General features: G+C 39.6%; 1 protein-coding gene across 4 annotated transcripts in view; it reads left to right on the top strand.

Annotated features, from left to right (window-relative positions):
• Positions 1-2: 2 nt before the first annotated feature.
• The window catches only part of SYK (spleen associated tyrosine kinase), a 47,056-nt gene continuing 20,829 nt past the window's right edge, over positions 3-26,229 (top strand). For 2 of the 4 annotated variants that reach the window (XM_068177470.1, XM_068177467.1), the window contains exons 1-3: positions 3-245; positions 18,347-18,800; positions 20,251-20,411. In XM_068177470.1, the coding sequence (XP_068033571.1) occupies positions 18,387-18,800; positions 20,251-20,411 (575 nt within the window). In that variant the 5' untranslated portion in view covers positions 3-245; positions 18,347-18,386. Of the gene's footprint in view, positions 246-7,495; positions 7,610-10,377; positions 10,399-18,346; positions 18,801-20,250; positions 20,412-26,229 lie in introns of those variants that run through there. The other 2 variants (XM_068177468.1, XM_068177469.1) reach the window with 2 other exon arrangements.

The raw sequence follows: 26,229 nt of genomic DNA, 5'->3' as shown, positions 1-26,229 counted from the left end.
AAGAGGGGTCCGGGGTACGGCGGCCGCGCCCGCTGGAGAGGAGGGAGCGCTAGCCCACACCGCTCTGAGGAAGCGGCCGCGGCTGCGAGCGAAAACGAGGAAGCGGCGAATCCGGCGGCGCTAAGAGAGGGTCCGGCCCCGCTCCGGCCGCAGCCCGGCACGGCTCGGCACAACAGAGCCGCCCGCTCGAGTGCTGCCTGTCGAAAGGAGGCGGCGGCGCGGAGCCGAGTGACCCCGAGGCAGCGGTGAGCAGCGGCTCCCGGCCGCCAGCACAGGGAGCGGGAGGGCGACCGGCCCGGCGCCACCGCTCCTTCCCCGCCGGGGCCGGGGCCAGGGACGCGGACGGGGCCGGGGCCAGGGACGTGGCCGGGGCCGGGGACGCGGACGGGGCCGGGGCCAGGGACGTAGACGGGGACAGGGACGCGGACAGGGCCGGGGCCGGGGACGCGGACGGGGCCGGGGCCAGGGACGCGGACGGGGCCGGGGCCAGGGACGTAGACGGGGCCAGGGACGCGGACAGGGCCGGGGCCGGGGCCGGGGCCGGGGCCAGGGCCAGGGACGCGGACGGAGCCGGAGCGGGCGGCGCTGCTGTCCCCGCTGCGGGGTTGTAGGTGTCCGGGACACCGGCAGAAAGGAGAGCCGGAGCGCTGAGCAGCGAGGGGGAGGGAGGCTGAAGCACCTGGGACACAGTCCCAAGGAGAGGCGGCAGATTGGAGCATTCGCGTTGGGAGCGGGCGGCTGGAAACGCACCACCAGCCTGAAACCTTCCTTTATTGCGGTGCTTCGAAAAATAAATACCACTAGCCCAGCGTCTCAGGAATTCAAATCTAAAACTTAGGTGCAAAAGAAAATTGATTTTGCTTTGTTGCGAGACGTTACTGTGGTGGCAGGTTTTAAACAGATCCAAGTATACACAAAAGTAGGGCGACTATCTGAATGGTGCATAGTCTGTGAAGGATTTATGCCTGGAAAAAAAAAATCTTTAAAAAAGCGGGTTCTCTTACCAAACTTCCCTATTTTGTTTCCAAGAAAACAGCTGTGGTTATTGTATCACTAGTAGTCGATTCTACGAGCCTGGGTGCCCTAGAAATTTCTCTTAGTTTTGTGTTCTGCCAGCATTATTCAGATATCTTTGTTAGCACTGTACTGCATGCACTTTATGTTGTAGCTGTCTAGATTAGTTTGAAGTAATGTTATCTGATGTTTTCTTGGACAAAGTAAAACAAGACTTTTGTTAGATGAAAAAAATCCATTAGAAGAGTGGCAAGTAGAGTCTGAGTCTGGCCAAGTTACATGATATATTGTAAAACAATTATTTAAGGTAAATTTAAAATTAAATTATTCATCTTTAAGGCATTAACAGTTTATAGGATTTTTAAATGTTATTTTCCATTAGGTTTATTTCTAATCCACAGAAGTGTAGATCTCCTGAGTCCTTGGGTTGAATCCATGGAGTAATCCATGGACACAGCCATCCGGTACAGATGCATGTAGTTTCAGCATGCAAAGCTCTGTATTTTTACAGGCTTGGAGGCCATGCAGTGTAGCGGTGTCGATTGAGGCAGTCCCTTTAGAGGAACTGTGACTTCTTCTTTTTTTTTTTTTTTTTTTTTTTTTTTCTGCATCCCTCTGTTGAGCATTGAGAGATAAATAAGGAAGTTTGAATGTTCTTTATATTGTGACAGTTATCTCATGAGCAAGAAAGATTATAGTCATAGATATGTATATTTTAACTAAAGAGTTTGAAATCAGATGTAATTATTTTTAAAATGGCTGAAATAGACAAAAGTATATCATTCTTTTGGTTTTCATAATCACTTAAAATCACTACAAAATACCATGATAAATACAGTTGACATGTTCAGGTTTTTTTTCAGTTAAAAAACATTAGCACTCTGTCAAAGCAAGGGTGCACTGTGCAGCTTTCCCTTTTGCACATTGTTGCAATCTGATACAAGAGCAGAATTGATCCAAACCCACAGGAAGACAAAAACAAATTTATTTTTAGAATTAGCTAGCAGTTTATGTTGAGTACAAAATAACAGTTTCAAAGACTGTCGATGAAATTATAAGCTTGTCTTAAGCACGTTTGAAGATACCAATGGCCAAAAAAAAAAAATCCAGAGTAATTTCTTTAGTCTCCCAACTTATCTTCTGAATCTATTAGGAAAGAAGTATTGGAAGCAGGAGAAATCAGTTCTGAAATGTATGTTGTGTTCATAAGTCATGGTCTCTCAATGATAATTTTCTCATTTTTTGCAAATTACGCTTCTTTTTTCCTTCTTAATCCTTTTTCAAGATGCAATATTTAGCAGAAAACAATGAGTCCAATCCCATTGCTGATTTGAATACTATAAGTGTAAGAAATCTGTTTGCATCTGAATCTACTGAAAATTCTAGGTAGTATTATCCTTTTTCCAGCTTTACAGACTTTTGGGTCAGTACCCCAAGATCCTTTGTGTACACATTACACAAACTGTGACAGAATCTGCCTTCAGTTGCATGTGTTTAGCTCCAGAATAGCACAGCTGAAAAGGGGAACTTGTCAGGGTTTATATCATAATTACAAAGAATACAAGAGTCATCTGTAAATGTGAGTGATAGTCAAAGAAAAATCATTCTAAATGAGTCTTCTAATCTGTTATGTTGTGCTCAAAATAAACCACTAGCTGCTTCTAAAAACTACCTGTTTTTTTGCTTGAATGTAAACATGTGCTTAAGTGAGTTGTTCCAGTGGGGCAAGAGTGCTTGTACCACTCAAGGTATCTGTTACAAAGCTGAAGATGGACTTGCACGTGTTTGTGGGTGTCAGTAGTAAGGTTCAGCCATAAGAATGAAGACTTCTCATCTTCCAAGGATTTACAGTATCATCTTCTTAATTTCTAATTTAAGAAAAAGTAAAATCCCAATTCATTGTAGAGAAACAATTTTGTAGTTCTATTTAACAGTAGTTTTGCTTGCATTTGATGAAAGAAGAAAATCTTGGTGGAGGAGCAGAGGGCAGCTCACTAGATGTCTCACCTGGCATTTCTAGAAATGCTTTTAGAAAAAAGGGTTTTTAATATCTGTACTACTTTTACAGAAAAACATTATTAATTTCTGCAGTTGGATTTTAGCCTTTCAATCATTCTCATGAAAAAAAAGAAACTTTGGTCTTTGCAGTATCCTTCCCCAGTCTTTTGTGTGGTGTAGGATAGTGCAATACACAATTATTAATATTTATTTAAGGCATGGTAAAATCATTTGATCACAAAGCTCTTGCTTAGTATTTGCATTGTATTTTAAGGTTCCAGTAGCAAGGGTACATAGCAGATACTGTTTACCTTTTAATTTCATGACACAGGGTAATGTAAAGGCATACAGTTAAGCAGAAGAAAACATTTCCCACTGACTTCTTCATTGTTGGGGTGATTGGAAAACATCAGCACTGCAAATGCAGGAAGTGTGAAGGAGCCTGTATGACCCTGAACCAAAAAGAAAATTTCCAGGATTTGCTGTAGCAAATGATAATTAACAAATAAAAATTGTGTTTGACACAGAAACATTGCCTGCCTCAAAGAAATAAAATACAATTTTGTAGTTTGTGTATGCATTCCAAATTTGAGATTAGATTATGTCTTCTGTGCCTTTACATACGATGATTAATGATACTTCTTAAGTGTTGCACTTGTGAAAATGAAAGAAAAGGTATGTTGTAGATGTCGGCGAACCCAATGGGAAGAATGATGATGTCTGACTTATTTCAGAAGGCTGAATGATTTCTTTATTATAATTATGCTATGATACATTAATATACAATATAAAAGAGGATACTAAAAATTACATGCTACTCTCTCTATCATATCTATCTCCCTCACAACTTGTGACCCTGTTCGCCAGAGTCCAGACACAGGTGGATCCGATTGGCCATCAGGCCCAAACAATCCACTGTGATCCAACCAGGCATTCGCTCTAGGTAAACAATCTCCAAACACATTCCACAAGAGAAAAACAAGGAGCAGAAATAGAAATTGTTTTCTCTTTCACTTCTCTCTGTGCACCTTTATAAAAATCCTGAGAGAGAGAGAAATGTGCTTGCCACAAAGGTAAAAATACTTTTGAGACTTACAGGGATCCTAATGTTATAAAGTGACTTCAGTATATCTATATTGAGACCGGTGTTATTTAATACCTTCATTAATGACAGATAAAGGGATCAAGTGCATGCTCAAGAAATTTTTAGATAACACTGAGCTGAGAGGTGCAGTTGACACACCTGAAAGATAGGCTACCATTCAGAGGGACCTGGATAAGCTCAAGAAGTGAGGCCATAGGAACCTGAGGAGATTTAACAAGGTTAAAGGTGCTGCACTGGGTCAGGACAATCCCCAGTACCAACACAGGCTGGGGGATGAGCAGATGGAGACCAGCCCTGGGGACAAGGATTTGGGGGTGCTGGTAGGGGAGAGGCTGTACATGACCCAACCATTGGCTCTCCCAGCCCAGAAAGCCAAATTTGTCCTGGGCTGCATCCCAAGCAGTGTGGGCAGCAGGGGAGGGAGGGGATTCTGCCCCTCTGCTCTGCTCTGGAGACAGCCCACCTGGAATTGTGCATCCAGATCTGGGGTCCCAGCACAGGGAGGACGTGGAACTACTGGAGTGGGTCCAGAGAAGGCCACAAAGGTGATTGGAGGGATGCAGCACTTTTCCTATGAGGAAAGTCTGAGATAGTTGGGATTGCTCAGCCTGGAAAAGAGAAGCATTCCGGATTACCTAATTGCAGCCTTGCAGTACCTGAAGGAAACCCAGAAAAAAGATAGACATTTTATAAGAGCATATAGTGACAGGACAAGGCAGAATGGCTTAAAACTCTGTTGGTTTACATTACATATTAGGAAGAAATTGTTTACAGTGAGGGTGGTAAGGTACTGGAACAGTTTGCCCAGGGAAGTTGTGGATGTCCCATCCCACAAGTGTTCAAGGCCAGGTCGGGGCTGGCCCCCCAGGATGGGGCTCTGAGAAAACCTGGTCCAGTGAAAGGTGTTTCTGCCTGTGACAGGGGGATTGAATCTAGATGATCTTTAAGGTCCCTCCAACCCAAGCTACCCTGTGATTCCATGATATGCAAAATGCTGCTTCCCTTTGTACCAGGTACCAGAGCAAATAATTTAAAATTTACATGTATTAGAACTTAAATAACCAGGATACAGGAGTATGATTATGGATAGTTTGTCCAGTTTCACTATCACTCAGTTTGTAGTAAACTGATGTTAGAATATGTTGTTTGACAAGGTGGGATTACTCTGTCATTTCTCCAGTTTTGCTCTCATTTGCTTTGAGATAGTGTTCCTCCAAACAGATACAGATTCCCAGGTGCTTGAGTGGAAAAAATGTCGATTAAAAATTCCAACAACTTTGCCTTCTTTAAAAATTGAAAGAGGCAGCAGAAGGAATTTTTCAGCACTGACATTGAACAGAAGTAAGATATAAGGTGCTAAAAGCTGTGATAAAGAAGCAGGACTTCTGGCATGGTAGTGTGGAAGTCCAGCCATGTAAATCCCTGAGACAGTATCTAGGCTAGGGGTGGCATTGAAATTGATAGGAAACACAATCATGATTGGAGGAAACTAGAGAAAACACATTCAGGAAGTGTTAGAGTAGGATATGTACCAAGGAATCAGACAATTGCTCAAATATTTTAATGTCATAAATCCTTATCTTAAACAACAGATTCAGTAAAATGAGTAAGGTGTCACCATTTCATGCATCACCCACAGCCCATCCCTACCATCTTGGAGGAACATTCTCTTATTTCCCCCCACCCCCCCACCCCCCGCCGTTTCTATAAAATAACAAAGTAAATGAGTGGGGGAAAAAAGAGGAAGGAACCACAAAACTTTTAAGACCATAGAAGAAATAGAATCCAGAACATATAGAGACAGTATGTGTTTTAGCTAAAGCCCCTGTGACTGAGAACATGTGGTATGCTAGATCTAAATGCTAAAATGTGTGTTGCTGACCACTGAGTATGTAGTTCTGCTTTAAAAAGTTCTAGTGTCAATTTCAAGATTGGCTCAGTTTAAAACAATCTACCTGAGTTTTACAAAATTGATTTCTTGATTTTTTATAGGGTTGCCTGAAAAGTTGATTTTCTTCATTCAAAACCTGAGGTTAGAAATATGCTATAAAGACAATCTTTCCCCCCCTAAAATTCTTGTAAAGTGCATTACAGAAAAGCTTCAACTGAAAAAAAAATCTTTTAGTTATTTTGTTTGGAGAGAACATAGAAAAGGTAGCTGATATGTGTGTAATAAACAGTTGCTTATGGATAAGTTCTTACTCTGGGAAAGAGACCAAATTTGATAACTTGAATCAAGAAGATCAATCTATGCAAAAAACCACAAACCTAAAATTTTGTCAAGGTGGCAATCTTTGATACCATAGAATCACAGAAAGGTTTAGATTGGAAGGGACCTTAAAGATAATTTATCTTCAACTGCACTACCATGGGCAGGGATACTTTTTTTTAAACCCTGTTGCTCAATATCTGAAATATGTGGGATGTTGAGCAAAGGAAGCAGCACTAGTATTGTCAAATTTGGCAAAAAGTTATAAATGTCACCGCTGCATTTCATAGAATTCATATGAATTCCACAGTGTTTTGCTCAAGAGTTAGTAAAGCAAGCAAGGATGTTTAAGTAAAGATTATTTTTCCAAGTTGGATAACCAGATTAGCTATCTTTTAAATCAGCGAGCATCTTGCTGCTGTGAAGTGAAAATGATCACTTACTTAAGATAAGTACCAGAGCATTGCTCTGAACAGTTGTGACACCCCAGAATTGAGGTGGTCATTAAGGGAGGTTTTGGGTATTTTTTCCATTCTCAGTTATCAGTGCAGCTGGCAAGAAATCTCATGCTGCCTCAGGTGCAGGCAATAACTGTGTGACAGTCATCATCCAGTAAAGGCATCAAAGATCTGCTCTGCAGGTACTTCTATGCACAAAAGTGCAGGGGAAACCCCCCAGTATGGGATGAGTAAACTCAAACCTAGTGGAACATGTTTTCTGAAAAGGATACAGAGCTGTGTTCACTTGGAAGCAGCAGTGTGTTGAGGCCATGATGTTGCTAGTGGGAAATCCAGTTACCTCCAGCTCTCAAGAGACAAATTTCATCAAATGGAAGTAGCTTTTTGTTATCCTGACACAGCAACGATCCATAGTGACAATTACCAGTGGACCATTTAGAGATGTAGCTGTTGATGCTGTGCAGAGAACAGCACACCATCAAAAAAGAGGCCTGACTACCAGCTGTTATTTCCAACCTGGCAGTTTGTCATGCAAGAGATAGGGAAATACTGCCTATTGGCCCAGAACACACTGAGGCCAGGTGCATCCTCTTTCTGCCCAGAGTGATAAATTTGCCTTATCAAGAGTATTTAGTTGGTCCAGGGGTTGCTAATGGGCTTATTTTGCCGGATGGGAAGAGTGGGGTCATACCTCTCTCTCTCTGTGTAGTGTTTCTGGAACATTCTATGTTTTATGTGAGAGGTGAGGTTAGGTTTCAGTTTGTTTGCTGGTTAAAATTAGTTCCTGCCTGTTAAGAGACTGTTCTATCTTTATACCAATGAGAAGTAAGTTTTATCTGTGCTGCTTGTTCTGATGATAAAGGCTGATATGGGGAGAGATACAGACTTAGTATTTTCTGAATGGCTGATGCACTGATGAAGAGTCTCTTTTACAAAGCAGTCTATCTTTTATGATGTCTGTGTCCTCATAAAACATAGTCAGGAAGAGCTGGGACAATCATTGGATGACAGTATTTTTCAAGAGAAGCATTCCTTTCCTAACAGAAACGCTGTTAAATTAAAAATGCTTTATTGGGGAGTGTTGAGGCACTTGAACTGGTTGCCCAGAGAACTTGTAAATGTCCCTGGCAGTCTTCAAGGTGATATTGGATGGGATTCTGAGCAACTTGGTCTGGGGAAAGGTATTTCTGCCTATAACAGGGGATTTGGAAGTAAGTGGTCTTTAAGGTGCCTTCTAACCTGAACAATGCTGTGCTTCTATATTTCTAATTATTAGATAGATTTTAAGAAAGTCATCCTTACTGTTGTCAGCCTGGCTGTGTGAGCTAGTATCACATCTTCCTTTCAAAAAACAGAAATGTGTACCTTTTTTCCCATACCTCTGTGGGTGTCAATTCTTTGTGAGTGTAATTTCCATTGAGAGATCGTGCTTACAGTGTGTCTGTAGCAAAACATTTACCTGGTCTGTGCTCCTAGCAGAAGCTAGAAGCTTTTCAAAAAAAAAAAAAAAAAAAAAAAAAAAAAAAAAAAAAAAAAAAACCATGACATGGTTTTTATAGACTCTAGAATGTGGCACTGGGAAGGCTTGGCCAGCTTTATAGAAGCTTGCCTATTCTAGGAGTATGATAAGCAAGTTGTTTTTGTTCCTGCAATAATTTCTGTGCTTTATATTTAAAGCAGAATACTGCAGACTGTTTCAGATGACAAAATAACCTTGGTCTGAAAGAGGAACCTGCCTCATTTTGCCACTCTGACTCATGGAGCCAGTCCATTGAGCCATCCGTTCAGCAAAGGTTTTAGCAATTCTAAAGATAGACCAATAAATTTCAGATAAGGAATGAAGTATAATGGGGTCCAAGTGTTCTTGCTTAACAATAAGTGAAGGCTAATATTCATGGCTGAGAAACTGACATAATTTATACAACTGTAGCCTCTAGACTTGGAACTGAGTAGAGACAGACCTGAACAACGAAGGGGAGTTAATCCCCACGTATTAGCTTTGGAAATGCCAGCCTGCCACAACTACTGATTTTTAAAAAGTCAAATGAAGACACTTACTGGAATGTAAAATAACCTATCTTGTGGGTCTGCTACCTAGTAGAACCACAGTGATCTTTATCTGAAACTTTGAATGAAATGTGGCATTTTGTCTTAATCCTGTAAGGCTATAGAACTTTGAAACTGCTGTAATAATGTAGAATTTCTCCTGGATTTTTTTTTTTTTTTTTTTTAATGGATGAATCTTTTCATTCACCTTCCGTTTGGTTGTGGCAACTTCCTTCTAGAATTCATGGTCTTTAGTTCTGAGATGTCTTGCTTAGCAGCAAATTTGCTAAAAATGTCAAAAGGAAGGAAAAACAAAGTTATGACTTGTGGATCCATCTGCACTTGGACCCTGATCCTTCTGGAAGAAGCCAGACTTTCTTAGGTCTTACGGTAATGAAAATTTACAGTATCATCAACTCTCTGTCCAAGGCACTTTTTTGTGTGTGTTTGGAAATTGAACAGATATTCCAGGTTTTGACTTCCTGGAAAAAGAATAATGTTTTGAATCAATGTTTTTGGCATAACACTCTGATAGATCTTTTTCTGGCAACTTCTTTCTGAATTATGAGAAACAATAGACCATAGTGAACCTTGAAAGAAGATTTTGGGGCTGGGGTAAAATTTAGTTGTGGGAAAAAATAGTTAGTTGTGTCTTTGTTTTACTGTGCTATCACTATCTTGTCCATAACAGTTTTGTTATTGCTGTCTCTGTAAAAACTCTTCTGTAAAAATAAAAATATATTCCTCTTGGCAACACGCTGTACTGTAATATTTAATATCACTGTAACTTTGACCCTAAAAATATGCAGGCCGTTGGCTAAGCAGTTCAGTCTCTTTTTAGTGGTTTCATTGATTTCTTGCAAGAAAGAGGATAATTTTTTTGTTTTGCTCTTCATGTATTTTCACTGACTTTATACATTCATTTCACAGCTCCCTCTGTGCAATCATAGTGTGATCTATGGTATGCAAAGGAGTTTTACTTTTTACTGTAGTTCTGGGAAGTAAATACATGTTTGAAACACAACCATAAAGGAACAATGCATATATATATGTGTGTGTGTGTGTGCATGTATATACATTTATGTATGCCTCAGTAGTTCCTGAAGGGAGATAGTTGGGGGTCCCCGAGTAGGATTTTTGTAACTGCACCCCAACACAGGCTTTTTTTTTTCTTCCCCTCCCCCGCCTCCCCAGCATTTGGAAGATACAATTATACCTGTACTATTCTGCAGTCACAACAGAGGCACAGCTGGTCTTAGTGAAGATCTGTCTGTGCCCAGAGAAGTTTGCTCACATCTTATCACAGCAGGAAAATGGGAGATTAGACACGGGTCTGCCCGCAGTATCTGATACGCTTTCCTGCAGTTGTACCTCATCCCAGTGGCTCCATTATTTATAGGGTGGTTTAATAGGGACCAATCATAGTCAAGTACTTTGTCCAAAAGGGAGCAGGCTTCCCCATACAAATGATGCCATCCACTTTTAGTCTGAAATTCTTGATTTGACAAGAGATCTATTTAGTGAGAGGCAGTGTTTGTATTTGTGACAGTGTAAGAGTGGAAATGGATGTAAGGGAATGACTGATAAAGCATGGTAAAGATGTAGAAGAAAGTGCTCACATTTTTGTGTAAGTGGTCTTGTTTTTTCTTTTCTCCTTTCTAAAAGGAGAAAAAATTGTTTTGGGTTTTTTAGTTCTTTGTTTCTATTTTTAATATGTACGAAAATCATAGGATTTTTTACTTCCAGGGAAAGAAGTACTGTAATCCATAAACACCTGTTGGGTTTTTTTTTTTTCTTCTTTCACAGTAGCATTCTGAGCTTTATAAAAGATCAAAGCAGAAAGACCTTATTAGAGGAAAACTATGTCATATGAAAAGATTACCAAAGACATGAGAATCCCAAAAGAAAGGTGTATTAGAGAGATTCCTAGCATCAGTGAAGAATGTTTTTTTAGTGATGAATACTCCTTCATGAGCTCAGTTCAGAAGCTTTTCTATAAAAGCCCTGAATAGAACATGAATGCTATGGTACTTTTTCTAAGCATCTGTTTGCCTTGTAATAGGGCAGTAATTGTGTTGACAGGTCAAGTAGTTTTTCCTCAGGAAATATTTCAACAGCTAGAGTGCCTGGAGTAGTCTGATGATATCAGAATGTCAGATGCAATTTAGAGTAAATGAGGGCATTTCTGGCATGTTTCAATGGAGAAAAAAATCATCTGTCTGTACTCAGTATTGATTAAGATGACTCCAGAAAGTAAATCTATAGGAAAATATTTTTTATAATCACAAGTTTTTGTAGCTCATGAGGAAAGTAAATCTATAGGAAAATATTTTTTATAATCAAAAGTTTTTGTAGCTCATGAGGATTTTACGTGTGTTTGTGATATTCCTTTTTAGTTCATTTTATAAATGACTCCTTGATACAGGAGAGGAGATAAATGGTGTTTTCCCTAAACCTAGTAGATGAAATACCAATGCCATCTGTTTAGTAGGTACATGTTTGTTCTGATATGGCTAAAATGCTGAGGATTTACAAGAATGAGGGCAAAAGCTGTTTCCTCTTAAGCTGAGAAAGAGGCTAGCTAGGCCACTAACTTTCATAATAATGATAAAACATGAACCTGTTACAGATTCGACAATCCCAAAGCTCACTGATCATATTGTTAGATCCAGGTTTTGAATTCCCCATCAGAAAAGTCTTCTGGGCCAAAGCTACCATGTTCCCTATTTTTCCCAGACAGATTTTAATTAAGCTATGTTTCTGGTAAAGAGTACATTGCTGTGTTTAAAAACCTTAGCAGAAACAGCATTGTTATCCTGAAATTATCACAATAAAGCAAAAATATCTGAAAGAAAGAAAATGTTTCTGAAACCGAACTGACACCCAAGAACTTGACACCCAAGACAAGTATTTTTACTGGATAGAAGTGCTAAGGAAAGAGCCCAGTGTTGAAGAAATAATAAAAATTTGACAACATGAACTTGCTAGAATTATTGTCAATATGACTTGACAGTATGAACATATAGCAATATGAAACTTGTTAAAAACTAACACATGCTTTGTGTATCTGTTAGCATTGGCAAGAAGCATGTGTGGAATAACAGGAAAGTCTTTGCAGATGAAAAAGGCATTCTTAGAGTCTGAAGTACAAGGCAAAAAACAGAGCAGCATAGTTTAGATTGTCAGTAAAACGTTGCAGAATTCAGAGATGAGTGTTTCGTTGTACGAGGAAAACTTCTCATGGAGAAGCTGGAGAAAACGCATGGAGAAGGCGGCCCAATCATGAGTGATGGAAATGTTGCTGTAGACTGTAAGCTGATTAGAGACGCAGTACATGCAGACTGAGACACAGTGCCCTAACCATCAGTACTTCCCTGAAGTGCCCTTGACCTAAGCAAGGGCACTTCCCTGAGGAAGGTCAGCAACTCCAAGAAATGTAAGTGTCACTTTTCCCTTTTAGACACTACTACAGTACATCCCCTTCAGTGTGATGAGTGGGACATTGTTTGAAGATGTCTACAAAAGTTGTAAAATCACCGGCATTACCAGTTGAATTACACAGGATTTAAAATGTTTTTCAGTAGGTCAGTAAGTTCACTCTAGTGTCCTGATCAAACTCTAGTTTGTTTGAATTACTTGATAAAATTATATTCTGCTGCATTTCCTGCCCTGAGGACTTCCTTTTAGACACTTGCTGTGTTCTTCCTTTGTTTCTGCATAATTTGCTCATAAAAACTCCTCTCCTAAGGTGTAGATAGAAATTAAATCTTCACGTTTATACAAAAAGGTAAAGGAGACATTTAGAGGGAATCTGATGATCAAATTAAGACCATCATTCAGCTGCCTACACACATTGTAAGGTGATTTTAAAGGTGCAAGAATAAGAATAGAACAGTAATTCAAATCCATTTTCTTTGTTAAACTTCTTAAAATTTAGTTTCTTTAAAAGTGAGGTAGTTACAATGGATTTATAATACCTCAATGCTAATTATTTCCGAGTGTACATCAGTTTGGAGTATACCTTTAAGGTTCTCCTTAAACCATGAAAGTACCAAAATATTTAATATAGTATATCAAGTCACCATCAAAAATGTATTTATAATTCTATGCATACTGAATTTCTTCTAGCTTTCAGGTGTGTTACATAAGTTGAAAATGTGGAGAAGAATCTTAAAAAAACTTGTACTGCTTTTCTCAGAGGCACGCATCTTTATCCCTAGAATGCTAATAAAAGAGGAGCTTCAGAAAAATGCACATTCATATTATTCTTTTATTATTGTTTTCCTGTGTATAATTAGAGAACTGTTGATGTTCTGTGTGTGCTTAAAATATCACCCAGTTCTAGAGCAAATTGTTTCAGTAAGCATATTTTCATCATTTGACACTGTCTAATGTGCCTTATATGTATGCATGCATGCAAGACATTTGCTTTAAACCTTACTTCTTTATTTTCACACTCTGCTCACAGAATACTACCTTGAAAAACAAGAAAAGGTGAAAAAATAACTGCTTCAATATGGAACATTTTTTGTCACACTGTTTCACCACTACACAGCTTTTGATCTTTGTCACATTTCAGTCATTTTACCCATGGAGGAGTAAACTAATCAATCAGAAATCCCTAAGACTCTCACCATGATACTGTTTGGTCCTTTTAGAAAAATTCATATTCCTATTTATATTTTTTTAATGTCAGAATGGACAGGCATTCTAGGCAAACTTTTCAATATAGCAATTATTCTCCCTTTATCCTTGTCTAAATATGAGATGAAATAGAATTAAGCTAAGTGTAGCGGTGTGGTAAGCACAGATTTTTTCTAACAACTTCCAGGTGAGTTTTCCTTAGTTTTGCTCATCTGTTCTGAGACAATTTTTTGCTTCCTAGTATGCATGAAATGTGTGAGGTACTAAACTCTTGTGCTATGTCAGAAGTACCCTGAAAAGTTGATGAGGAAGCTGCCTGAGAGGAAGTGGGTACTTAATTTTCTTATGTGTTTATGTAATATTTTTTCTTTCATGTAGGATAAGCCTGATATTTACATGCTTTTGTAGCTTCCTTAAAAGTCATATTTAAAGACTAAGGGGAGAGTTGCACTTAAGACCCTCTATGGCTGTTATGCTCAAGGGCCTCTCTTGGGTAGCCAGCAACACTTCCTTCAGCACTCATAAGGGTAAAGCCTTGCATTCAGCCTTAGGGGACCTAATCTCCATGTCACGGCTTCACATTTGTAACTGTACTGGCTTGAAAAATGCTGCACTGTTTGTGCACCTGGAAAAATTTAGAGGAGGAGGAAACTCTGAATTCAAGCATTTTCTTCTATTCCATTACTGATCCCAGCAGGGTATTACACTCCAAAAATGAAGGCAAGATTTTGAAATTCTAAACAAAGACAACACCCATCCCAAATTCAGACATTCTTCCAAAATTGTTAAGTAGTTTTTAATCATTATCTAAAGTTTTTTTGTGATTATTTGTCTCTGTGCATGCCCAGGAGATGCTGCATCAGTCCAAACATTTCCTACCATTGCTAAACACTAAATATTCTTCACATATTAGAAAGTGGGGTAAAGAAACCTGGCCTGAAATTTACTAACAGTAACATATTTTGTGAAAGTAAATCAGGCCATTGTTTTCTGAAACACATATAAAAAAATAATTTGTGAAATATTAGAGATCATAAGAATTCTGCTGCTGTTCTTTTCATGACTGAGAAATATTCTTCATATTTTAGAAACCTGTTACATAGCAGGCCTTCTCATTCTGAAGATTTAAAAGACAGTCCCTCACCAGTGCCATCACTGATATTTCATCTAAATTGCAACCAGTGGATTCCCCCCCGTCCCTCCGCCTTTTAAGAACTTTTTTTCTGGGCAAATCATCCTGAAGAGTATGTAGAAAACACTGAGATTAATAAGAGACAAAACAATACTCTGGAGAGTAGCCTGATCTGAAACACATCATAGTCAAATTGAATTTAAATTTCAGTAACCATAAAGGTTTTTTGTAGCCAGGGATGATGTGTTTACCCCCTCTAACCCTGTCCCCCACCCGACTTTCATTTTATTAGCTGTTACTTTCATTCTAAAGTTTTTTATCTTTTTTAAGTCTGAAACTAGAAGTATGGCAAAAATTAACTTTAATGAAATACATTCATTAAAATAAATTTCTACAGATGAAGAGTGGTGATATTTTTCTGTTTGATATTTGTTCAGGATATATTACTGAGGTGTTTAGAGCAGGCACTGCAGAGCAGTACCATTCTTGGCATGAGACACATTATGGGATTATTTCTGCTTTTTCTGCACGTTGTACATTGCTGGTGAAGAGCCATTGTTGATCAGTCATGCATCCAAATTATTTCCTTACTAAAAACCTACTAGTAAATATGTTTTCTTTCATCTTTCCTGAAAGTGGCATTGAAGAGTTACAGCCTGATTCCAGCACCATTTTCCTAGAAGTTGGATGATGTATATTCATGGCCTCACCACCAGAATGTGTGGTGCACAGTGGAGTAAAGAAAAAGAAAAGACATGGGTGTGTGTGAAGGAAACAAGTAAGCCAGAGTGTAGGAAACAGGAACTAGAACATTCAAAACATCCATATTTGTAATGACTTCCGGAATAATAGAATCAAAGAGTTATAGAAATATTCAGGTTGGAAAAGGTCCTTAAGATTATCAAGTTCAATGGTAAACCTATCACTACCCAATCCACTACAAAACCATGACCCTAACCACCATTCTGTAGGTCTTTAAATCCCTTCAGGGATGGTGATTTAAACACTTCCCTGGGCAGCCTGTTCCAATACTTGATAACTTCCTCAATGAAGAAATATTTGCTGCTATTCAATTTAAACCTCCTCAGTACTACACAAGGCCTTTTCCTCTCATCATCTCATGCATAGGAAGAGACTGACTCCAGCTGTACCTGGGTTGTCTGCCCCGTGCCACTGTCCTTTGCAGCAGAGTTGTTCTCCCCTGCGCCTTCCTAGGTGCCCAATGCCATGTTCTACCACGAGAGACATACAAAGTGATGGGGCTTGCTTTGTGCTAGGAGTAGAAAAGTCAGGGGGGCATCAAAAGGCATGTTGGAGAGGGGAGATGATGAAAGAGCCTCCTGCTGGCTCTCCTTGAAGGCTTGAAAGCAGCAGCTGAGCCCTGGGACAGGGCGGTGAGATGTGGGACTCAGCTGGTCTGTGCCCCTATCTCTGCACCCCACTGGAGGGCAGGGAGAGATAGCAGGGATGGAGAGCAGGAAGAAAGCCCTGATCTTCTCCACATCTCCAAAGTGCTCAGGCTGAGATCTATGTTGCATATGATAGGCTCTGGTAAGATGTCAGGAGGGCTTGGGAAAAGAGCTTGTATATCCACGACCCTAAGCCCCCATACCCTCCCCCAGCCACCACCAGCTTAGCACAGTGTACCTCGGGGAGGTGGTTAGGGAAGAAAGAAGAATTTTCTGGGAGTGTTCCCTGCTACCAATGCACTGGCATTCTTGCACCCACTGTCCCAGGACAGGCTCCTGTGAAACCCGCAGGACTGTGCAGATGGGCAGGGGAAGGGAAGCACCGGCAGTGGCTGCCCTTGTGCAGTGCCCAGACCTGCTGCTGTCCCCTATGCCAAAGCTGGCAGAGCAAGCCAAGAGTTCTGATAGAGCCTGCATGCCTTGTGTGTGCGCCTACAGGGGTCCTGGACAAACTGTGGGTAGACAGACCCTGCTGAAAAACATCCTGGTCACAGACCTTCCTTCCATGGTGACATCACAAGGGTGTGAGACACCACCTAACCAGAAAGGCAGATGCTTCAAAAGGGGCAAAGTCTGCTTCGCAGGATGTTTCCCTTTGTTGAGCTTCATTAAATTACTTTCATTCAAATTCCTTAGCCTTTCCTGGTCTCTTTGAATTGTATCACAGCCCTGTGGTGTTTAGCCACTGTGCCGTTTTGTATTATTTTTGAATTTGCTGGGGCTGTGCTCTCCCTGCTGTCCACCAGCTCAATGAAAATCTTAAATAATATTGACCCCAGTCCTGACCCTGGTTTACAATACTATTAACTGGCCTTCAAATGGTCATTGTATTGCTGATCGCAATCCTCTGACCTTGCATTAAGTTACTGAATGAATCTATTCCATTTGAAGAAAGCTTTGTCTGGTACAGTCAGAATGGTCATTTTGCATACAGAATAAATGTTTGGCGGTGACTAACTAAGGACTGCCTTCTGTTTCTTCAGTTATAACTTTTCTTTGTTGCAATTAACAAGCAAAAGTTATGTTATTAGATTAGTATGGGAACTTAAACCAGTAACTTTTAGTTGCAGATCACAAGAATAATAAATAATATTATTCAAAATAGAGCTGCACAAAACACTATTTTGTAGATGCAATGTCTTTACAGCTTTGAGATCTCCCTTATTTGGGATGGTGGGAGAAGACCAGAAGATCTGCACAGCATGTGGTTTTACATGACTGTGCCCTGTCTAGTTTTCTATACTGTGTGAGCCTTGTTGATTTGACTTTGTGTTCCTCTCTTTCCTTCCCCACATCAACCCTTTACATATTCACAGCATAGCACAGGTATTTCTCTACTGTTTTTCGACATGGGCACAAGGGAGAGCAAATCAGCACTGATGGATCAAATATGAATTAAGCAGTAGGCACAAACAGCTCTGACTGCTTCAGGACTGCCAAGGAAGGTGTCATTCTGAAGTGCTGTGTGCTAAAAGGCCCCACATTAAGACTCCCATTCCTCAGTTACACCTTTGCATTAGGGACTCTCCCTCTTTACATAGTTATCCATAAAGTCTTCTGCACTTTTCTTCATGTATCTTGGTTGCACACTTTGGCCAGCTACAAGACAAATGTGGTATTAACCCTGTTCCCATGTAGCCTGAACTGTTTAATGCTGATTCCACAGATTGCTGCATGGCTTCCCGAAAATGATGCTTCATTTTATTGTGAAGAGCTCATATTTTAACTCCTATGTGCTTCACAATGATAGAAACAGAAACTGAACTTCTGATCACTTTGTCCACTTCTAGCCAAGGTTCTGAGAAACAGGAAAAGAGAGCTGCTGGAATTTAGAAAAACTTCTAACAAGATGAAAATGTGATCTTCACTTTAAAATATTTTTTTTAATTGTCAACATATGTATCACTAACAAATGCATTACTAAAATTACCTCAAGCTATGCAAGGGGGCATAGCTTTAGGTGATTTTCAGGTTGGATGTCAGGTGAATTTCTTCACAGAAAGGGCTGTTAAACATCAGAATGCTCTGCCAAGGGAGGTGATGGAGTCACCATCCCTGGAGGTGTTCAAGAAACAAGTGGACAGAGCACTCAGTGCCATGGTCTTGTTGACAAGGTGGTGATTGGTTCAAGTTTGGACTCAATGATTTTAGAGGTGTATTCCAGCCTAAATCATTCTGTGATTCTGCAAACATAGTGCAGGTGAACTGCCGTCTTACTGGTTTATCCTCTTTATTCTACTGACATTCATGTCTCTGTCTTTGTATTTTCAGATACAGTATTCTACGTTTGCTACTTGAAAAAGAAAAAATCATGGCTTCCAACACATCAAACCCTGCTAACCATTTGCCTTACTTCTTTGGTAATATCACACGTGAAGATGCTGAGGAGTATCTAATGCAGGGAGGAGCAAGTGATGGACTATACTTGCTCCGCCAAAGCCGGAATTACCTGGGGGGCTTTGCCCTATCCTTGGCCCATGGAAGGAAGGTTCACCACTATACAATTGAGAGGGAGCTGAGTGGCTCCTATGCTATTGCAGGAGGCAAGTCGCATGCCAGTCCTGCTGAACTCATTAACTATCACTCAGGGGAAGCGGATGGCCTTATCTGTCTACTGAGAAAACCTTTCAACCGGCCACCAGGCGTTGAACCCAAAACAGGACCCTTCGAAGATTTGAAAGAGAACCTCATCAGAGAGTATGTCAAGCAGACTTGGAATTTGCAGGTAAAACCAGACTGATCTCGCCATAAAGTAATCTTTGAGCTAGGAGAAAAAGAGATTGCAGCGTTTGTTTCCAGCTGTTGCTGCTGCTAGGTAGAATTTTTTTACAATGAAATCATAGCTGTTTGAGATTTAACAGTGAGGGGTTTTTCTCCCCAGTACATGCAGTAACTTGGTGATAAGTGTAGTTTTCCTGAAATTTAAGCCCTTAGAATTTCTATAATGTTCTGGTCTAGCATAATCTTATCTGTCTCTGCACTAACATATGTCATCAGACTTGGACCAAAAACTACTACATGTAGTGAACAAGATACAGAAATGGTTTGTCTCATTGCTTTTAATTCTGATTTTTATTGATTGATATGCAGGCAGGCATGGTGACATGATGTTTTTTTACATCTTACTCTCTTAGTTTGCCTTGTCTCTGTGATGCTAATTTAAGTTATGTCCAAAACAGAAATTGTTCCTGAAAGAGAACAGTTTCTGCACTGCAGAGCACTGCCTATACATCTTCAGTGCTGCAGGGGTCAAGCAGGAATTCTCCATGTGGAGGACAAGATCTTCGATTTTTTTCCTGGGAATGACTATGAAGAAGCCAGTCTTAACATGGAAATACTAGTGTAGGAGGCTGCAAAGGGAATATCATTTCACCTTGAGATGTCATGAGTTACCTTTCTGAACCCATGAAGGTACTCAGGGTTTCTAATCTCTTTTGCTGCTAGCAAGTAACCCTATGAATTTTGCTCTGTAAAATATGTGGAGCAACCCCCAAACTGGGAAAACCTGAAACTTACACAACATTTTCTATAACTGTTGAGTTTCACAGTGTCTTTTCTAATGAGTCCGAGCTCAATCTAGAGGGAAGTTGATGAACTCTGGTTAAACGCTGGTGAAACTAGTGGGGGTTGCCCTCAGATTCTGAGCCCAATTTAGAAGTGGTAGGTTGTAGACAAGGTTAGAAATGTCTAATGTCTAATATTACTCTGAATAATTCACTCTAAAATGGGGACAGTTCTGTCTGGGAAAATTTGCATTGATGTCTTTGACATAGACATGCTGCAACAGTGCAAAGCACATTTAGTTTATTTTAGTACACTGCCATAGGATATGTAATTTGTAGGTACGTTTGAAATCGCAGACTGACACTAACTTCATTAGCATAACAGTATGACTTTATTTCAAGATTAAATACTGATATATCAGTGGTTTTATTTACTTGTTAATTTTCCTTCTTTTTCTCAGAGGTAAAGGGAGAACCCTAGTTTTGTGATGTTTAGATTACCATATGTTAGTTTCTGGTTTAAAATCTTTATAGGAACCAGGCCTTCACACACAACAAATATGTGCAGATTTTGGATGTCCCAAAAGCAGTCCCAAAGACTGAGTCTTCCTGTCATCTTTCTGTTGCAGAAGATAGTTTGACTGTTTCACCGTGTTTTATACTGCTCTCTAGGGGCATGCTCTTGAACAAGCTATCATTAGTCAGAAGCCTCAGCTGGAAAAGCTGATTGCCACTACAGCCCATGAGAAGATGCCATGGTTCCATGGGAGGATCTCTCGGGAGGAGTCAGAACACCGTATCCTCATCGGGTCAAGAAACAATGGAAAATTTCTGTGAGTTTCTTTTTCTGTGGTATTGCTATTTGCCTCCAGTGTTACTGTACAGCTCTTTTGAATAATGTCAAATGAGACTATGCCCTAAAACGTGGTTCATCCACAGTGAGGGCACCCAGTTCAGCATAATTTACATGATGTCTCCTGCCCTCACTTAACTAAAGATGGAAAACTATAACAAAAGCCTAGAACACCTGCAGAGGTGTCCACTAGGGCCTGCTGGCACCAGTTGTGACCAGCCTAGGGCACCCCCTGGCCTTTGCAGCCCCACTGTCAAAGCCTGACCACCTGCACCCAATACACAGGCTTATTAAACTAGTACAATTAGAGACAAACTCGCTATGTTAGCAGCTGTTGGGATCTGTATCTGTCAAGTCTCCCAGGGACAGTTGGGAGTGCTTTGTTTTGTAGTTAGCAATAAAATGATCGCTTCTACCTTGACAGCACTATTTTGTGTCTGCTTCTTACCCTCTGCATTTACCAAGCCTAATGATCTTTTGTTTTCTGAGCACAAATGTGGCATTAGGATAGTGACTGACAGCCATCATGGACTAGAGCCAGGGGTTTGTTCGGAGAATCCTCATTTGAAAAATACCAATGTCTTAACAGAGCTGTCTTTTGTCACTCCCACCCCCACCCAGAACGTATTTATATAATGATAAAAAATTTGAAAAATTAGGTTTAAAAGTCAAGGCCAAGTAAGGATCACTTAGAATTGGATAATTTCTGAGGGAAATTTCATCAGCTACCTATGTAGTTTTCTTTAGCACTCAGCATTCTCAGGCTTTTTTTAGAGGCAGTCCAAAGTGAAACCCCACAAGCGAGTGCAGGAAGGATATGGTTCTCCAGTACCAATTCTTTCACTTTACTGATTTTCTGTAATTGTGCCATACTAGCTGCTAATGTGAGTGCAACCCTCATTTATTTCCATGTTTCAGTCTAAGTTGAAAGGAACCAGTAACTCTTTTAAATCCTATTCCCGGTGGAGTGAATTCCTATGAGGTCCACAAACACTTTGAGTGTAGTGACATCTCATTTCTTGAACTCTCTTTTCTTCCCTCAGTAATTGAATTTCTTGTGTTTCATAGGCACTCTCACCCAAGTAGCCATACATGCCTATTTTCAGCCTCATATTCCCTATTGGTGCGGACCACATCCAGAGGGGCGCTTACCCAGTTGCTTTTGTTGCCATGTGTAACAAAACTTGTAATAAGCTTGTCACATATTTTGTTGAAGTTGTAATAAAAAAAAACTGTTACTAAAGTTACAAAAATTTGTGGAGCCAGATATATTTCTTTCTGCTGCATAGGAGTTTAGAGGATTTGATGAACATAGTTGCTGTTACCAATTACCAGCCCAGCATTGCCACACAACCTCTCCTTTTTCTTACCCTGTGATTTTGCTAGTTTCTTTTTCTACTTTTTAAACAGAAGGTCCAGTAATTGAAACAAAAAGCAATCCTTTCTTTTAAGGAAAATATTATACCTAAAAATATATTGCTTTTTTGCTTTCTGTTTTATCACCTTACCAAACCAACTTTGTATTAGCTGAGTCATGATGTTGATCACATATTAAAACTGGCAGCTTTTCCAGTTTGCCTCAGGCCCAAACTCTGTGGCCAAAATACTTCTCTTTGGGGCAAGGAGGGGAGGGGGGACACAGGGGGAAGGAATCTAGGTTTTCTTCAAGGAAAAGGATCCACTAGCTAGCATTTCTTAACAACAGGGATAGGTTTTGGAGTAAGGGAGTGAAATTTGTTAAGAAACTTGACATTTTCTGCCTCTATTATAAACACTGGTCTCTTTTTAATATTCTGTAAGCAGTCCTACTGCTTTGACTGGAAATATTTTCCCAGAATTTTCCTGTGTTCCTTGAAGATTACCTAGGAGGCATTTCTGATGCTCTTTGTAGTGACATGCTCAACAAGTTGTGGGGGAGCATTCAGACCTTATCCCACAGGACTGGATATGTCAATGGATCCATATTTTACATAGTTTTGATGGAACTCGGGTGGCTACTTTCATATCGGGAAGAGAAACTCATAGAGGAGAAAATGCTAATTTTAAGGCTCTGTTTAAACCATGAGAACTTCCACTGGAGCTTAAATAATATGAACTGCTAGTATATTGATCTTGGGTACCTCTTATTAAGGACAAGACTGTTTACTTCTGCATCTGTAGGATGCTTTCTGATGTATTAATTGTTCTTGCACAGACTTCCTATCTGGCCATTTTAGAATGTAGTAGCCACCCAGCTGCCATTTGCTCCTATGTTCTCAGGGAAGACACAGGGAGAGAACTTCATCTACCTCACAGTTCAGTAGCCAGTGCAGCAAGAGAAATAATGGGTTGTTAATTTGTGTTGAAATCAGTTATTCTACATTCCTGAGCCATTCTAGCTCTCAGACCCATAGACTTAGAGGCTCATCACAAATAAGAAAAGAACTGTCTAATTCAGAGAGGTTTATTGCTTTCTGCAGTGGCTTGCCTAACATGGACTTGCTCAGCAGGTGTTGAGAAATAAACCACTCATTTCTGTCTAACTGAAGCAGAAGCACCAAAACTGTTGAGTGTGAGTGTGGTGCAGTGTTTTACATTTCAGGCACAGACATCACATAGTTCTACCTACCTAGCAGCAGTGCTTGTCAGAATATTCTGTACTTCTGTGGATTGAAGGTTTGAAGTTGTGACTGTGAATTTGTGTTTTTCTAACACTGGTCAAGGTGATCAAGCCCAGTAGCTGACTAGAAAGTAAAACTTTCAGACATGTAAGTCTAAAAGATGTCTGTCTGTTGAGATAGGATTGGAACCTGGGAACAAAGAGAGGAGCTAGATTTTTAAAGAGATTAGGTACTTCTGAGGTTATTTAACAAGTGCACAAGTGAACCATACTGTTTATTATGGAGAAAATAATAAATATTAGAAGGATATAATATTTCAATATATTTTTAACAAGGCTTTCCAAAACTTCATTACACCAGAAATTTGCTATCCATCTGAGCTACCTACCTTAAAACAAAATCCAGTACAGCAGTCTGTGTAATACTACAACTAACATGTAGATTTCTTTAGCACTGCTGTGCAGCAATACAAGACTATCCAATCTAGAATTATTTTAATGGTTTAAATGTGGAAATAGTAGAAAATCTTCCTGACTGCAGTTCAAAATATCATTAATAGCGCCATAAAAATAATACTACAATGCATCCAAGGAAAAATTCTGAGCTAAATGTAGATGTTTTACCAGGGCATTTTCAAAGATATTTTAAAAGTTTCTTTCATGGCTTAAAAGTCAGTAAAGTATGTATGTGGATGCTAGAGAGTTACTTTTCAAAACCAAACACAGAAACCATGACATGAAATGAGAAGTATTTTCTACCTATTCCATGAAGAATGTTTATGTAAGATTGCCACTCTAGGCATGAACTGAAGCCCCACTTTATATCTGCAGCCCCACTTAACTACACTAACATTTTTACATTCTCTATTGGGTGATGGTTCTTGACCAACCTTCTGGGGTTTATTGCATTTTGCCTGGTAAGAAACATTGATCATAAATCAAACTGGTAATATTGGTAATACTTTTATTAATGTTTTAATAATATTTTTATTAATAATGCATCATTAAATATTTATAATATTGTTGATATCTATGTGAGTTCATGCATGGATGTGTGGAAGAATTGAAAAATAAATTATAACTTTGCTAAAAGCAAACAGCAGAAAAGTTAGTTTCCTCTGTAGTTTCACATAAGAAACACCTCTGGTATGTGGTAAGGGTTGGCATATCTTGCCATCAGTAATGACCACTTAAGTTAAAACAAGCATGTGATCTTGTGTTAAAAACCAAGTGTTCTTAAGTTGGAGGAGAATAAAGACTATTCAGATATAGTGTTAAACTTAAAAATTCAATATTAGGGAAATTGTGAGTGAAGGCATTGCAAATTAGCAGTTTAGTCTATATAAACTTTTTACATTTGTTCATAGCTGTATGTAGTTCACATAAAATATGAACAGTTGTTTAAAAGAAAAATAGAAAACTATTTTGGTGTCACATGAGTGTCTTCAGTTCATAATGAGAATATTAAAGAGGACTAATCTAGTTTAGACAATTTTAATGAGTCGCAGTAATATGCCACATTGTGGCCACGACAACTAGAAACGAAACTGTCTCAAATGTCACAATATTTAATACTAGTAACAGTATTTCAAAGTAATAAACTTTGAAGTGAATTCATCTGTAAGAATATTCTTGTCTTTTGTCTGGCCAAAAATTTATGTTTCTTGTATATGTAGCAGTATATATTTACATTAATATTGCTGCCTCCTTCTAGGAGTTTGCTGCTACCAGACTGCATACTGAGCTAGGTCATTTTTCGGACCATGTAGAGAATTCTTTAGAAAATTCTATCAGTATTAAGTTTCTATCCATAAAAGGGACTGGACATTGTTGACAGGATAGAAGATGAAAACAGTCCTATTAAATGTGACCTTAATTCAGGGATATTAATTAATGATGAAGGTCCTCTTGAAAGTGTCAAGGAGTGCTAGACTTAGATGACCATAAAAGTTTTTCAAGGTAAATGATATTACACAGACAACGAACTGTGTTTCTGGAGGTGCTGTCTTCCTCTCCACAGCAGCCTCGATGATGCCTATGATGCTTTGGGAGAGCTTTTTACTGATCTTCTGTTAGGTACGTGTTAGGTGCCACTTGCAGACCAGTGCAGCAGGGCTGTGGCCTCTCAAAACGGGTTCTGCACTGGGTGCTTCAGCAGCAGAGTGAGTCTGAGCTGTGAAGAAAAGCTGCGACCTAATGAGATAGCGGTACTGAGAAGATCCCTTATTTCAGGTACAGTTTTACTGCAGAGCTGTTTGTTAGGGGTTTGGTGGAGCATGCTGTATTTTGCTGCCAGGGTGAAGTCATCTAAATAGACTAATTTGATGCAATCATTCTCACAAAAGTATTTTGTAACTGTGGAGCAGACTTACTAGGAGATGAATTTTTAGGTTCCATTGTAGATAGCAGTGGTGTGAAGCTGAGATGTCTCCTAAATTCTGTAGTGTTCTGACATTTCTAAAACAGCTTTGGATGTGTTAGTGAACAGGGGAGAAGAAATGGTGCAAATCAAGACAGCAGTCAATCCATTTTGTCCTTTATATAATCCTTTTACAGATAGCACCAAGTTCATTTCTTATTACCTGCAAACTTGGAACATATGCAATGTGCCGCAGATCTTTGAAGTAATAATGAGTAGCCATGTTGTTAATAGCATTACCAGAGAGATGCTCATGAAGAGAGAGGGCAAGACAAGCAGGGAATGGCTGGACCTCCATCAGGAGGAACGTCATCATGGGGAACTCCATCATGGGGAGCGTCAATATCTCTGATACCAACAGAGCTGTAATTGCTGAGAAGGCAAAGCAATGCCAAGAATAAAATTTAGCATGCCTTTGGATTCAGAAGCAAGAATAATTTCACACCATTCCTAAAGCAAGCATCTTGCTTGTTTATTTTCTTTATAATTCTCCACTGCAGAATGCCTAATTCTGTTTTCTTCTACACAGTCAATGAGGCATATTCTAATAGCAATTTATTTCTTTGACCCTCAGGGATATTTTTCTTTAGAAGGAGAAGGATAATTTTGGTTTTCAGATGGAAACATAAAAAAATGGGACATTGTTCTTTTTGAAAATACCAAAGGAAGGAAATCATAGCTCTTTCTACTGTCTGTAATAGTGGTCCAAATTGTTAATGGTTGTTGTCTAGGTTGCACTCTCAAAACCACAAAAAGTACTCAAACACACATTGCACGAAA

Source organism: Anomalospiza imberbis, chromosome Z (assembly GCF_031753505.1).
Source record: "Anomalospiza imberbis isolate Cuckoo-Finch-1a 21T00152 chromosome Z, ASM3175350v1, whole genome shotgun sequence".
Lineage (NCBI taxonomy): Eukaryota > Metazoa > Chordata > Aves > Passeriformes > Viduidae > Anomalospiza > Anomalospiza imberbis.
The sequence above is the reverse complement of the archived record's forward strand: the minus strand, read 5'-3'. Positions and strand labels throughout refer to the sequence as shown.